Source organism: Trichoderma atroviride, chromosome 2 (genome assembly GCF_020647795.1).
Source record: "Trichoderma atroviride chromosome 2, complete sequence".
Classification (NCBI taxonomy): Eukaryota; Fungi; Ascomycota; class Sordariomycetes; order Hypocreales; family Hypocreaceae; genus Trichoderma; species Trichoderma atroviride.
The window spans coordinates 6,823,301-6,838,213 of record NC_089401.1 but is presented as its reverse complement, the minus strand read 5'-3'; the positions used below and the strand labels follow the sequence as shown (position 1 = coordinate 6,838,213).

Here is a 14,913-nt window from a genome sequence, read left to right as displayed (position 1 = left end):
CATTACTTGAATGTGTCAAAAGAGTTGAAAGAGCAACTTACTCGGGCTCAAGTTCGGCATTGTACAGAACTCTCAAGTTCCAACGGCGTCAATTACTTAGTCCTTAATACCCCACCATCAAATTGCTAAACTTGTTCAACTTGGCACAAATGGCGCATTCCAATTCCAAATCCTGCTGTACAATAGCTATAGCAGTCAACAAGGTTTTTTGGCTTCTGTGCGGATACCGCGGAAATGGCGCAGCTTTCTGCAAATGCCGACAGCCGTCCCGACAACGATGCCGCTGCCGTGCCGCTGGCGAAACGCGAGAGGCCATGATGCAACCCGAGCTAAAGCAAATATTATGACGCTGTAATAATAGCGCTGTAGAACTGGGACTAAGCGGCGCTGCTGTATCTGCGGTGCTGAGGTAAGACGTATAACTACGAAGAGAAGGAAGCTCGGATTTTATATAAATATAGGGCAGACATATGTGGAATACCCAAAGTTTCTTCTTCTTCATTCTTTTATACAACTCCACAACTAAAGCAATTCCTCACAACTACATCTACTCACAATGGCCGCGCAGGAAGGACGAGCTCCATACCCCCCCATTCACGGCGGAGACGGCGCAAATAAAAGTCAAAGCCGCACAAGATGGGTGGAACACCAGGTTCGTATACCACAAACCGTCTCTTTTTACTACTTGGCTTTGCTTACCAGAAGTTGTAGAAACCCAGACGGCGTCAAAATGGCGTACACTCCAGACTCTATCTGGCGCAACCGTGGCACATTTCTGCAGGGCCGTGACGAGATTCAAAAGTTTCTCGCAGACAAATGGAAGAGAGAAAATGGCTATCGCCTGCGAAAGGAGCTCTTTGCCTTTACAGATAACAAGATTGCAGTGCAATTCTGGTATGAGTGGTACGATGAGGCTGGACAGTGGTGGCGCACTTATGGCCTCGAGGACTGGACTTTTGCGGAGAATGGGCTGATGAGGAAGCGCCAGATGAGTGGAAATGATGTAAAGATTAGAGAAGAAGAGAGGTGGTTCAAGGACGGTGTCGATGTGAACACGGTAGACATTTCAGAGAAGCACTGGTAGAGAGGGCATTAATTTGAAGATACCGATATATATCCTTGAGTACATCTTGCGTGATTACATGTAGTTTAAGTGAGAAAACACCGGCTAAACAATTGGACCAACGATAGGAGAACTTTACATCTGCAAATTAAACTTGTCAATACGCAAATAAGTTATATGTTGCTATTGTTTATACAGCTATGAAGTGCTGTGTTGGCCTGCATTATACTGTTCGTGAGCTTCTTTTGCCTCGCAAGCAAGTTCTGGATACTATATCCTCATGACTATACGTGACACCAGCGGGTCTCGCTCCCGCGTATTAACGACGCCCGTTCACTGTCTCCAAGCTTATACTCGTAACATTTCGGGCGACTGTTGCCCCAGACAAAATGTCTCTAGCGCTCTAGGGCTGCATTGGCTCCGGGGATAAGCGCGTCGCTTCGGGGTTTCTGACTCAGCGATTCCGCAAGTTTCCTCTCTTGTTTCCGTCTAGCGGAAAACAGCGAGGATATTGTATAGTAAAGTGAGAGAATACCTATATGAGGTGCAAGGTTATAAAGACGAAGCGATGAAAATAGGATTGGAAACTGTGAATGAGATGAGGACACTAGGCTGAAAAGAGATTTGAAGGCAAGCTAGTAGGGTAGGTGAATAGGTAGGGGGGAGTGAAATGAAAGACAAATCATTTGTAGCTAGAAGATGAGGGTAATAATGAAGCGTAACTAGATTTGGATTTATAAATAAAGGCAGGACAATATTCTATCAGGCTATTAAGTTTACCATTCTGGCTGCCGATAAAAACGGGCGATAGATGCTATAATCGGAAGTTGAAATATGCGTAGATAGCCTTTGAGTGGATGTAGCTTATCCCACTATACGAGACGTGATAAAGATGCTTAGTTGATCAACGCAACTATTATGAACTTAGGATAGCATTCATCCTACGACGCTATACCGTTTAGCTCTTTTGGGCTACATCAAACAATTGTTTCTTCCTTCAACCCAGTCGTTGAAGCATGGCTGTTGAATTAACCAAGCTTAGATACTTGGCTACATTTCAAGCCTGTGACAGCCGGAATAAAGATTCACTGCTTCCTACAACAGGATATCGTGCATGTCTAGATAGTATGGCTCATATGCTTAGAACATGGATACTATATTGCTCGTTTTACGATGAGGTAGTACAGGCGTCGCGAGTGGCAAACCTATAACTGAATGAAGCAGGGCTCGGGAGCCTCAACTGCTATCGCGATTGAACACAAATCAGCGCTCCACGCATATGGTTTTTGCCATGCACTTGTCGGCTTTTGCCATTTGGGCAGATAGAGTTGCGCTTTTTGAAGAGCAGAAACCGGGTCCCATATTGTCCACAGCTGTCTCACCCATGCTCGGCGATTCCTGCCCTTCAAAAGCCCTCCAAATATGTATGTATTGGGAGCGCATTTGACTATCTCTCTCAAGTATGTAATGTCCAGTCTGTAGATTTTGTCACTGCGGTTGGCGGAATGACCAAGGCACGACCAACTTTAACGGTTGGCCTAGAGCAAGATAGATATCCAGTTTGAGTCTTCCGTTGAGCACACAAATTCACTAGTAATCCACTAGGATGTGATCTTGAGAAGCGATTATATAGCAAACTAGTTACATATTGCCAAAGACATTCTGGAATTATTAGCTTCATCCAATGAGATGGGGCGCGTCAATTACAGCCAGTGTAAAACGCGACCCAGTGAATAGATAGCCAAGAGATAGCCCAGTAGGACTTTTGCCACTTTAAAAACTCCAGGGATTTTTGTCGCCATCTTAGTATGCCAAGAGCGTCTACTTGTATGCAATGTGTCGAAAGGGCGCCCTCCGAGGAACTTTTTTCTAAATGCCGAATCTGGGGTAGCGCTGCGGCTGTGAAGGAAAAGATCCCTGTGCCTCGTCTGTCAAAATGTTAATCAGCCCTTGTCTATGTTGAAATCGCAATCCATGGCCTATACGTTTATTAGATAAATGGTCTGGGTTCTCCGCACGCTTCGACGTTCCAACCTTGTTGGCCAATCTTTCGGCAAAGTCCGTTCAGGCATCTCTCTTCACTTATGAGTAGAATCTAGTCTACTGACTTGGCACGGCCATCAGTCATGGCCAAACCATCCATCTGCGCTGGTTATCGCTCAGGCTCAGTCACTGGCAACGACTAGTCTACCTGTAGAGCATCTTGTAAAAATGAAATTACACTGAACCCATTTGTATTCTTCCCTGCAACGATCAGCGTTGCAGCACTAAGATAGAGTCGAGAGCAGCCCCATATTATTAAGACAGCGCTATCTTGGCGTGCGGCAAGGTTAAAAAGGTACCCGTTGGGAGTCAGCCACGACGAGCACCAACCAGCAAGCTCATTTGCGACCTTACTGAATGAGCTAGGAGCAAATACAAAAGTCCATGCAAGACCCGGTCAATGCTCAGCTGCAAACGGGATCTTTGGGTTGACAAACAGGGCATGTGAACGGCACTATATCTCCACCATCTCTCTACTCGTAGACCTCCCATGTCCCCTGTATCCCGTTCGCCGCTGTAGCTGTACGGTTTACACTCATAGCTGCGATTTAAATGATCTCTGCATATCCGTATGCAGTTATCCGTATCTGAAACGAGATTGCCTGAAAGTCGGTGCTTTTCTATATCTGGTACAATCCTACAAGCAGCTTCACCAATGGCGAGCAGAAGTGGATGCCGAGACTTGCTCAAGCGACAAGGGTGATGGTACAACGCCAGCGATAGACTCCATACCGACGGCCGAGTGCGGAGTAGCACTGCTCGGTAAGAATAGCTAATAATCAAGCTTACTGGGAATAGGGCATCTAATTTGACCTGCATGAGAGCCGACAACCGCTTCAAATAATAGCGTGTTCCTGTGCCATTCGCGGGCCTGATACGACCATCTACGGCTCCTTGCGTGCTTGGTCCCCGGCATAGCACAGTAGCAAATTGGTTTAGTAGTGTCGTACGGCATGAATGAGCTGGCTGGAAACAGCCCGTCGCTCGGGATATCGAGGTGGTTCCGCACCATCATCGTCTTACGCCTCGCGGCGCATTCCGGCCGAAAGATTGCTTCCTAGAATGGGTATTTACTGGGTCGCATTATGGCTATCCTCACCATGTATAGTTAGACATGGGATTCTGCTGTTGGTCGTGAAAGAGCTTCTTTATATTGTCTCTATGCAAATAGCCGTGCAGGCCTGTAGGTTCCCGAAAACTGGTTCTCGCTCGTGGCTTGCACTACGAGCCCTTTTCACCACTAAATTAGAGTTGCAGATTCCCAAGGAACTCTGTTCTCCCCTACGTTGATAAAGACTTACAAGTCATGCGCCAGATATGGCATGTAATACAATGAGCACCAAAAATCCAGGTAATAGACTGATATCGCACACTCAGTACTATCCAAGTACGGTGTATCGGCGGCTACCGACCAACTCCGCCTCGTAGCTGGGACTACTGTGTGGCCCAAGCATTGTCTAGAGACCCATCGCCACGGCAGACCGTCCCAATGAGGCAGGCAAAAATAAATAGTGGCGATTTCGATCTAATGTATGCCGGCCGGTGAGAGATTAGCTCCGCAGACATTCTCATCGCGTGCTCAATTCCGTTGTCCACTGAGCCAGTTAATATGAGATATTGATCTTGGCGGATGCAATCTGTGCTACAAAAAGACAGCCACCAATATCATGTGCGGCTAGCATGGAACAAAAGGTCTCGGACCCCTGAAGCTTCAGCTGCAGGGGGGGTAATGAGAGCTTCCAAGTCCCCCAATGACCGTTGGCCGTGTCTTGGCTACCGCATCAGTGCGCGTCCAACATCGTGTTCTAAGCCGTCGTAGCGATGAAAGGCCCATGATGGAGAGAAATGTCTGGACCAAACCGGGTTCGACGGCTCCAGCCGACTGCAGGGTCCATGGTCTTATTTCGAGGGAGCGACTACTTATATTCGGGGTGTCCCATCGCCTCGATGGCTGATCTAGTGAAGTAGAGGACAGCGTTCTGGTTGCTCGCAGCCTGGTGTACGTCATTGTCGTCATTGTCGTCGTCACGACGCGTCCTTTTCCAAGCATTGCGCTGCTGTAGCACCTTGACCTACAAGCAAGCAACACTCCACGATGGTTCGCTCAGCTTTGTTTGTGTCGCTGCTGGCGACCATAACCGGAGCCATAGCTCGCGGCTCTGGTCACGCATCAAAAATTGTCCCGGGCGCCTACATCTTTGAGTTCGAGAATGACCATGTGAGTTGTTCCCTCAGCTATTGGCATATAGCGCCGCAGCGACGAGTGTAGAAATATTAATGAAGCGCAATTAGGACACTGCCGAATTCTATAAGCAGCTCAATGGCGAAGGGTCGACCCGCATGAAGTTCGACTACAAGCTGTTCAAAGGTGTCTCGGTCCAACTCAAAGATCTTTCCAATCATGAAGACAAAGCGCAGAAGATGGCCCAGCTGCCCGCCGTGAAGAACATGTGGCCGGTGACCCTTATCCAGGCCCCCAATCCGAAAGTCGAGTGGGTTGCCGGTACCAACTCTCTTCCCAGTATCCAGTCTAGAGATGTGTACCCGCCCCCGACAGACGATGGCAACTTTCCTCCCCACAAGATGGTCCAGATCGACAAGCTGCGGGCAAAGGGTTACACCGGCAAGGGCGTCAAGGTTGCGGTGATTGACACAGGTGTAAGTGGAAACCAATCAATCTTCTGTAGCTGGCTCTTCGCTAGACATAAAGCTAATGAGATGCTAGATTGATTATACGCACCCTGCTCTGGGCGGCTGCTATGGCGCAGGTTGTTTGGTGTCTTTTGGTACCGACTTGGTCGGCGACAACTATAGCGGCTTCAATACTCCTGTGCCTGACAATGATCCCAAGGACTGCGCCGGCCACGGCACTCACGTTGCCGGCATCATTGCTGCGCAGAAGAATCAATACGGGTTCACGGGTGGTGCTCCTGATGTAACTCTCGGCGCGTATCGGGTTTTTGGCTGTGAAGGCCAAGCCGGCAATGATGTCTTGATCGCCGCATACAACAAGGCCTTTGAAGACGGCGCTCAAATCATCACAGCCTCCATCGGAGGTCCGTCTGGCTGGGCCGAGGAGCCATGGGCTGTTGCTGTCACCCGAATCGTCAACGCTGGCGTTCCATGCACAGTCTCTGCCGGCAACGATGGCGACCACGGCCTTTTCTACGCCAGTACGGCGGCCAACGGCAAAAAGGTCCTCGCTGTTGCTTCCGTTGATAACCAGAACATCCCAACCGTCTTTTCGCTCTCCAGCTACAAGATTGATAGCGGTGCTGACACAAAGTTTGGCTACGTTCCTTCGTCCAAGGGAGCAGAAGGCTGGAAGGGCGTCACCAAGCCCGTCTATGCTTTGACACTCGACACGACGATTGCAGACGATGGATGCTCTCCTCTGCCTGACAACACCCCTGATTTGTCAGACCATATTGTCCTTGTTCGCCGAGGTTCCTGCACTTTTGTCCAAAAGGCTCAAAACGTTGCTGCCAAGGGCGGCAAGTATCTCCTCTACTACAACACCATTGCAGGCGCCTTGTCGGTCGAAGTCAGCTCTGTGCCTCAGATTATCGGCGCCGGCATGGTCGAGGATTCCACCGGAGCGACTTGGATTGCTGCCATCAAGGCCGGAAAGACTGTTACTCTGTCAATGGTTGCTCTAAACGAAGCTACCAAGCAGGTTCAGTTTGCTGACAACAAGGCGACTGGCGGCGCCCTCAGCACTTACACGAGCTGGGGCCCTACCTGGGAGATGGACGTCAAGCCCCAGATCAGCTCTCCGGGCGGCAACATCTTGTCTACCTATCCCGTTGCTCTTGGTGGCTATGCAACCCTCTCCGGCACATCAATGGCCTGTCCATTGACTGCTGCTGCTGTTGCTCTGGTGGCTCAAGCCCGCTCCAGCTTTGACCCTGTCCTGCTTGAGAATCTTCTGGCTACTACTGCCAACCCACAGCTGTTCAACGATGGTACCCAGTTCTACGACTTCCTCGCCCCTGTTGCTCAGCAAGGCGGTGGCCTCATCCAGGCCTACGATGCAGCCTTTGCGACCACTCTTCTCTCCCCATCCAGTCTGTCGTTCAACGACACCGACCACTTCATTTCAAAGCGACAAATCACTCTGAAGAACACCAGCAAGAACAGAGTCACCTACAAGATTGGCCATGTTCCCACTGACACGTTCTACACCCTGGCGAACAGCAGCGGCTACGCAGCTCCCTTCCCCAACGACGCCGTTGCGTCTCACGCCTCCGTGAGGCTCAGTCAGCAGCAGGTGACTGTACCTGCCGGACGGTCAATCACAGTCGATGTCTTCCCTACACCTCCCCGAGGCGTGGATGCCAAGCGCCTTGGCCTGTGGTCGGGTTACATCACGGTCAACGGTACCGATGGTTCGCATCTTTCCGTCCCATACCAGGGTCTGACCGGCTCTCTCCAGAAGCAGCAGGTTCTCTTTCCGGAGGATTCGTGGATCAGCAACTCCACCGACACAAACCTGAACCCTGTTGCCAACGGAACCGTATTTACGATTCCCGGTCCCGGCAATGCTGGGCCCTCGGATGTACTTCCCGCTCTCGTCGTCAGCCCAGCTCTTGGAACGCGGCTTGTTCGTGCTGATCTCGTTCTCTTATCAGCGCCTCCTCACGGCAGCAAGATCACAACTAAGAAGTTCTTTGATACCACGTCCATTGGCCAGCCCAGTGGATCCCCTCTTCTGTGGCAGAGCCGAGGTCCCACCCCAATCTCATGGAGCGGCGAGCTGACCGATAACAAGTTTGCGCCCCCCTGGAACGTATAAGGTCGTCTTTCATGCGCTGCGCATTTTCGGTAACGAGAAGAAGAAGGAGGACTGGTATGTAAGCGAGTCTCCGGCATTCACAATCAAGTATGCCTAGATGGGGGACGACAGAATATTTGGGCTTGAGGCGTAAAAAATAATGAGAATATAATGTATTTTGTTTCCTATTGTCCGTTTCAAAATGAAAGCCATAGTTACATTCGTCCAGAAAGCTGTTGAGCTTCAACTTCAATCTCCAGACATGTGTGGTCATGTGACCTTGAATAGTAATCACAGTCACGTGGTGTGGCATCTGCTTATCATCCCAATCTTCTTCAACCGCGCCTTGGAGACTCCAAGATCAGCCCCGGTGCCATTTAAATCCTCCAATCAGCTCCTTCCGCCGCCACCAAAAGACACCAGGCAGCAGGATTTTTCCCGATGGCGATTCGCCAGCCCTCCCGTTCTGGGTGTCTTTCCCCCACCAGGCGTTGCGGGGATGGCGATTTAGGCCCGTGAGTTGAACCCTTGGGAAGCCGAGAAGGGACGAGACAGCTGGGCAAGGGACGAAAAGCTGGGCTGCTGGAGTACACGAACGAACGATTGCTGTCCACACGGTGTTGAGCCGCAGTGCCACCGCAAGGCAGCGAGTTTCACCTCGATAACGACCGTCGGCTGGATAAACGCTCACCAGCCGCCTGATCTGGTTCCTGGCCGTGCTGTCCATCTCGCAGCCAGCTCCAGGCTCGGTATCTCTCCGATTGCAATTCTTCTGCCTAATCCGATTCCTCGCGGCCGTTCTGGCGCATATCTTGCAGCGCATATCCTGCAGCGCACGTCTCGTCATTTTTCAAGCTCGGCGGGAGTGCCTTTTGCCCCTCCTCAGGGTGTATGCGCCAGTGCCTGCATTGGATTGGCCCGTTGCTCTCCCAACCGCCCTTGGATATCTGCGACGCTGATTAGTGCTGCGATGCACCGCGCTTGAATCAAACGTCGCAGACACCTATCCGCCCTGCAGCTGCGGCATCGAGGTCAGGCGAGAGGTCCAGCTTGATCCGCTTTGAGCGTCCCCGGTCTAACCGGGTGCGGCCCCAGTGCCTGATCGAGTTATCATAACAGGGTCCCCTTCAGGCAACAGCAAACATCCAATATATAGGCCGCGCAATAGGAGGAACAGCAGCTGGCAAGCAGCGTTTCCTCGTTTCTCCCGCAGTGCAAGATGGAGTCCATCTTGCCGATGGGTGGTTTTCAGCTGCCCTTCCAGCGCCGCCTGAGTCGTCTTTACAACGACACCAAAAAGTCCAGCGATTTTGTCAAGGAACCTGCTCAACATGAAGATGACCCCGAGATCAAGGCGCTATATCGCAAATTGCGCATCCAAAAGGATCGCTTTGTCAGCTGGGGACTGGAATGGTCTGATCCAAACCAGTCTGCTGAAATCGATGAGTCTCTTTCCAAGGCCGGCCTGAGCGAGGTCGTCGGCAGCATCATGTCCACCATCAAGGATATCCTCGCCGAAGCAGAGCCTCTATGGTTGAGTTATAAGCGAGTCGTTGAGGGAGTTCGGCCATCACCTGATCGTAAAGCACCGCTTGTCCAATGGGATAAAGGGCGATTTGAGGGTCTAATTCATGACCTCACTGCCTCCATCGATACCCTCTACGACTTATCGCGTATGCGCTCATCTGATACTCTGAACTCGCCGGTAACAAAGTCGACGTCCAAGGCCTCTGCTTCAGAAGGGGATTTTCGACCATTTGAATCAACGCGGATGCAGACTCCTCAGCAGATTGACCCCAAGAGCTTGACACACTTGCAACCTTTGCAAGATGGGTTGAGCACAGTATCAGCATCTCGGCGACATGTTGTCTACATGAGCAAGACAGCTTACTCTGAACTCACAACCCAGGGTGCTACTAGACAACCTTGGGCCCCCCCTTCTCCTTGAGTATGCCGAGTTTGATCCAATCTATTCGACTACGGGCATCATGCCCCCCTATGGCCCGCTTCGAGAAGCTCTCTGCTGGCCTTCAGCGAGATCCCCAGAGAGCCCCTGGCTCTTGGACCGGCCTGCCTCGCTTGCTCGGCTACTTTGAAGATCTCGAAAATTCTCGGCTGGGCTTAGTCTATCTCTTCCCGCCTTCCTTCAACACGTTGGCTTCCAACCGTGTGAGCCAAAACCCTCAGTACAGTCTGCCTACTCTGAGTGACCTCCTTGCTCGTGGCGACTCGGAACCTCCGTTAGAGGCAAAGTTCCGCTTTGCATATAACCTCGCAAATACGGTGTTTGATATGCACGCTAGAGGCATCACCCACGGTAATATCTCCGATGCCAACATCTTGTTTAGCAAAAGCACAGCGCCAGGGAATAGCGACGGCACAGGACATGTTGATATTCGCCGACCTGTGTTGTCGTCTTTCGACGTCTTCACTGAAGAATCTTCAATTACGAATTCGATATGGCAGCACCCCCTCGATCCTCGAGCCGCGCAGACGTCACCTCTCCCAAAGTCCACTGATGAGAGAGTGTTGGAAGTATATTCCCTAGCAATGGTACTCCTATCTATTGGACTGTGGACAAAGTTGGAGACTCTTGCACCAAACGCAGCGCCCACAACTGTTCCAGAATCTGCCTTGGATACACTGGCTATTAGATGCGGTACATTGTACATGAAAGCTGTCCAAGCCTGTTGGAAAGCTGTCGACGATGAGCTTTCAGGCGAGGTCAAGGGTGAATCTCTGCTTTCTGGCGTGCAGATGCGCGTTACGCGGTTCTTGGAGGCCTGTTGCATCTTGGATGGTGTCAGTGGATTCGAGGAAAGGCTGGGCCATGAGCCATCCCTTATGGAAGCTGCGCCATTGCCCACAATAGGGCCTTCGAAAGACTCCAAAGGTTCCAAAGACAAAAAGGGAATGCCAGTCCCTGCGGCGCCTACTAAGAAACCTCCTCCGCCACCAGTGCCAACATACACCCAAAACAAAGGCATTGAGGCCCATGGTACGTGACTGCCCGCTCCCCTTGACGCATTAACAAGAGACAATACCTAACAATGGAATAGAGCCCGAAATCAAAGAAAGCAAACCGGAAGCAAAGGTCCGATTATATCCTCATGTACCACTACCACCGGACGTTGTGGACAAATGGAATTCCATCCTCATGCCTCAGATCAACATTGCTCTAAAGTCATTCTATCGCAAGCACCCCGAGTCAGTAGAAATATCTCTCGAGTCTGTGGGGCCTAGCCCTCACCAGACTAGGCCTACTGTATTGGTGGTCTGCGCATCTGTTGGCAAAGTCCGTGCCATCTTGAAGAAGAAGCTGGGTGAGCTGTTTGACGATTCCACTGGCTTTGGTCTTAAAGTATGCCGTGGGAGCGTCATCAGATCGCGACGACAAGGATCAATCATGAGGTCCATGGCGCGAGGAAGTAGATCTAGCGGACATCAATCGGGCCACGATAGCGATGACGAACATGTCGAGGCTGTCAATCCTGAATACCAGGAAAAGCCCAATAATGGCGCAAGCATTGGGGCCTGGATTGGAGACCGACACTTGCCTCCGGTGAGCTTTGGCGGTCTTGTCATTGTTGACGAAAAGACGTATGGCATGACTGTGCACCACATGCTCGACGACCCGGAACGCGATTTTGCATTTCCCGATACCACGCGTAGCAGCGCTGTTCCAGGACGCGAGTGGCAGCCTGAGTCGACGTTTGGTAGCTTCGATGGCGATGATTACTCTTATGAGCTGTCCGACACAGAATCAGAGCCTTATTCCGAAACAGACCTCACTAGCGACTACGACGATGAGGAGGAGGACGAAGACGAAGAGTATAGTGAACCTGGTGATATTCCAGGCATAGAGCCCGGGTGTGGTGATGGCTACATCGTCACCCAGCCTGCCCTAGATGACGTGGAAGAAGGCTTCTATCCTTATGCTGAGACTGAAGATGAAGACCATCTCGATACTTTCAGTCTTGGAGAAGTGTATGCTTCTAGTGGTATTCGTCGTAAGGAAGCCAATGGCTTGATTCATGAAGTTGATTGGGCCCTTTTCGAATTCTCAGACGGGCGTTTGCCTGAGGACAATTCGATCCCCAAGATATCGGATGATGGAAACCAAAGGTCCCGCTTGCTCGGAAAGAAAGCCCAGAGCAATCAGCCGATGCTTCGGCCAACCACGGTGGCGCCGTGGTCAGCTCTTCCCGGCCTGGAGGTACAATGCGTTGCACGAACCAGTGGCTCACAGACTGGGCAAATCCTACCAGCCTTGACAAGCGTCAAAATTTATGGACGTCAGTCTCCGAGTCACACATATCAAATCGCCAGCGTTTTATCTGCTGCCACAGGACAAGACACGAAGCCTTCCTATCCTCTTGGAATACCAGGAGACAGTGGTGCCTGGATTGTCGATCGGCAGCACGGGCAGCTCTGCGGGCATGTGTTGGCCTGGAGTCAACGCAAGCGCGTGGCTTACATTTGCCCCATGGACGTCTTGCTCCTCGACATTGCGCAAACTCTGGAAGCATCCGAGGTGCGACTGCCAGGCGGCGAGCCTGTTGTGATGATTAGCGATCCCGAAAAACATGGCAGTTTGCAGCGCGAGGAAGAGGACGGAGAAGAGGCCTTTGACGAAGAGAATGATGAGGATGAAGAGTTGGATATGCCTCCGCTTCTTGTCGGCCAGCCATCGAGCCCAAAGAGAATTGCATCACCGGCCGCCTCATCAAGTCCGATCAGGCTAGAAGTTCCGTCTGAGATGCAAAGTATCACTAGGAAGATGGATAGTATCAAGATTGGCAATCGGAGGGTTGACGTAAACGTGTAAACGCGAATCAAGAGCACTGGGTACTAGGTATGGGACGGAATCGACGGGATACTATCATTATATCTTCTTTTGGAAAATACTCTTCTTTTAGTTTGGACTACAAGTTTTTGAGTAGTACCATGTTTTTTCTTCTTGCAATACCCTATTTTGGAAGGAACAGGCTCACAGTTAGGCAATGGTATTTTGGATTTTTTCTTATTAATCGCCTTCTAAGATGTCCTCATGAATATCGCCAAAGATCTACATAAAATCGTCTTCCCAATCCGCCGCCCGATCTTGGTTGCTCGACGCGGCCATATTCTCTTCGGTAAACATCTCGTCGTACGCGTGGTCTTTCTGCCACTTCTTCTCTTTCCACTCCTGAGCCTGCCGCTGTTCTTCTTTTCTCTGTTATGGGGAAATTGGTCAGCCAGACGATCATACGGTCTTGAAGTTGGCACCCCCGAAGCTGTAGCCTACGCAAGGCAACAATCTTTTAGGGGGGCACGTACCTTGATTTGCTGTGCTGCCTGATCCTTGGCTCGTAGCTGCTTGAGCATGTCGTCCTTTTCGGCCTTGAGGTCGGGCTTCTTCTCGACTTTGGTCTTGTTGAGGCGGTTGACGATGGGGTTCTCGCGATTGGGAACTAGGATGCGCTTGACCTGGAGAGGCTCCACGGTTAGATTAAATAAAAATATGGCGGTATTCTGTGAGGGATGCTTGCTTTTCTCTGATCGTGGAAGCTGACTTGGCCGACGTCCATGCTTCCATCCTTTTTGAGATTGGCCCAAGGGGTGTAGATGACGGTGATGTTGTCCTTTTTATTTCCTAGAGAACCGAATTGCGTTAGAGACTCGTGGCATATGCGATGGGGATGAGAGCTCATGAACCTTCTATTGAGTTTGCCTTTGTGAGCTGTGCCAGGTCCATGACCAACTCCTGGGGCAAGTCATCCCAAGTCTGGCCAGGCTGCATGCGAAGGTAGATGTGGGCGCTGGAAAGCTTGTCGACGTGGAACTAGAAAGCCTCTGTCAATATCCATAAAAGCCATTGAAGCCTGGAGTCGTTGCCTCATACCCTAGAAGAAAGAGTCAGCCGTGAAATGAAATCCGGGGGGAGGCCTCATACCAGACATCTTCCTCCCAGCCATACTTGATCAGGTCCTCATCTGCGCAGAGAATAAGCGCGCAAACATTAGACAACGTCCTCAGCTCGTCGGTGAATGAGTGGATTCGCAAACTCACTCTCATACTTATCCTTGCCCACATAGATGAAGCCGGCCGGCTCAACCACGTTGGACGTGAAGTAATACACCATTTTTGCTGTTTCTTTCTTTTCTGCTTTTTCCCTCGGTTTCCTTTTCGCTCGTATCCCCCTTTTTTTTTTTTGTCTCACCAAGAACTGTTCGTCTCAGTTAAATAAGCGTCAGGCTGCGTTGATAGTCATTCCCAGCGCCACCTCCAGCTGCTGGCTGCTATCCGAGGCTTTCCTTGAAGCTCCTCTTCAAAAGCTCGTCTCAGGGCCAGGCCGAAAAGAGGCTGCGCGGGTGTGGGGACCAGCTGAGACACGTGATTAACATCATTTCTTGTGCCGCCTGTTTAGTGTTTAGGCTACTGAATGTGCGCGATGGAGCTTATTGGCACTTCATTTTGGGAGAATGGCAAATGAATGCTCACGTGTCTAAACGACCACAGAAGATACACAATTTTAGAGGACGACATACTATCTGATGTGTGGATAGTTACAATGTGTGTACGCGAAGTTTTCAAATTCTGTGTTTGGCTTCCCAGCCGGCACTGTACAGGTATTCTATTGGATGCCATCTTCTTTGGGGTCCATCACCAAATCTCCCTTACATCCAATCCCCATAAAGCACAGCCTACCACACTTTGTAAATCAGCTTCGATAGGCTATTAGGCAATCACTCGGCGGGCCGTCTTTACGCCCATGCTTATCCGTCCAGGCTTGCTCATGGAGAGCACCAAAAGAGAAATAGACAAGAGAAACAAAATGAAACATGGTAGCCCTTTGAGAATGACTCCTTGGCTCACGCCCTCTCTCTCATCACGCCCTATCAAGTGCCGTCAAAAGGGCGTGCAAATACTGGAAGCCAACCGTATGGCTAGTAAAGTCCGATGGTTTTCGGGAAAAAGCAAAGAGAGATCCAAGACAAGGACCCATGTCTGTGCTACCACCCCTGTCAACAGGACTCGTAGTTGATCTATG

The 14,913-nt window shown here is 50.7% G+C and overlaps 6 protein-coding genes across 6 annotated transcripts; 5 read left to right on the top strand and 1 right to left on the bottom strand.

Moving 5' to 3' along the window:
- Positions 1-387: 387 nt before the first annotated feature.
- On the top strand, positions 388-1,114 carry TrAtP1_005145 (uncharacterized protein). Its single transcript, XM_014084453.2, has 2 exons — positions 388-652; positions 712-1,114. Exons 1-2 carry the CDS (start codon positions 471-473, stop codon positions 1,082-1,084), a joined length of 555 nt encoding a protein of 184 aa, XP_013939928.2. The 5' UTR covers positions 388-470; the 3' UTR covers positions 1,085-1,114.
- Positions 1,115-5,446: 4,332 nt separating this feature from the next.
- Positions 5,447-5,836, top strand: TrAtP1_005144 (uncharacterized protein; the record flags this gene model as incomplete). The annotated part of the gene is made up of 1 exon (XM_066112601.1): positions 5,447-5,836. One exon carries the CDS (start codon positions 5,447-5,449, stop codon positions 5,834-5,836), a length of 390 nt encoding a protein of 129 aa, XP_065968686.1.
- Positions 5,837-6,683: 847 nt separating this feature from the next.
- Positions 6,684-7,901, top strand: TrAtP1_005143 (uncharacterized protein; the record flags this gene model as incomplete). The annotated part of the gene is made up of 1 exon (XM_066112600.1): positions 6,684-7,901. The coding sequence occupies one exon, from the start codon at positions 6,684-6,686 to the stop codon at positions 7,899-7,901; it is 1,218 nt and encodes a 405-aa protein (XP_065968685.1).
- A 1,198-nt stretch (positions 7,902-9,099) lies between these two features.
- TrAtP1_005142 (uncharacterized protein) lies at positions 9,100-9,828 on the top strand (the record flags this gene model as incomplete). The annotated part of the gene is made up of 1 exon (XM_066112599.1): positions 9,100-9,828. One exon carries the CDS (start codon positions 9,100-9,102, stop codon positions 9,826-9,828), a length of 729 nt encoding a protein of 242 aa, XP_065968684.1.
- A 2-nt stretch (positions 9,829-9,830) lies between these two features.
- TrAtP1_005141 (uncharacterized protein) lies at positions 9,831-12,708 on the top strand (the record flags this gene model as incomplete). Its single annotated transcript, XM_014084451.2, has 2 exons — positions 9,831-10,878; positions 10,940-12,708. 2 exons carry the CDS (start codon positions 9,831-9,833, stop codon positions 12,706-12,708), a joined length of 2,817 nt encoding a protein of 938 aa, XP_013939926.2.
- A 240-nt stretch (positions 12,709-12,948) lies between these two features.
- Positions 12,949-13,662, bottom strand: TrAtP1_005140 (uncharacterized protein; the record flags this gene model as incomplete). Its single annotated transcript, XM_014084450.2, has 4 exons — positions 12,949-13,095; positions 13,200-13,349; positions 13,412-13,515; positions 13,578-13,662. The coding sequence occupies 4 exons, from the start codon at positions 13,660-13,662 to the stop codon at positions 12,949-12,951; spliced, it is 486 nt and encodes a 161-aa protein (XP_013939925.2).
- Between the last annotated feature and the right edge of the window lie 1,251 nt (positions 13,663-14,913).

Excerpts from the sequence above, each read along its gene's own strand:
- TrAtP1_005145 (XM_014084453.2), top strand. The coding sequence starts at position 471 with ATGTGGAATACCCAAAGTTTCTTCTTCTTCATTCTTTTATACAACTCC. Across the intron at positions 653-711 it reads CAAGATGGGTGGAACACCAG|AAACCCAGACGGCGTCAAAA; the intron begins GTTCGTATACCA and ends CAGAAGTTGTAG.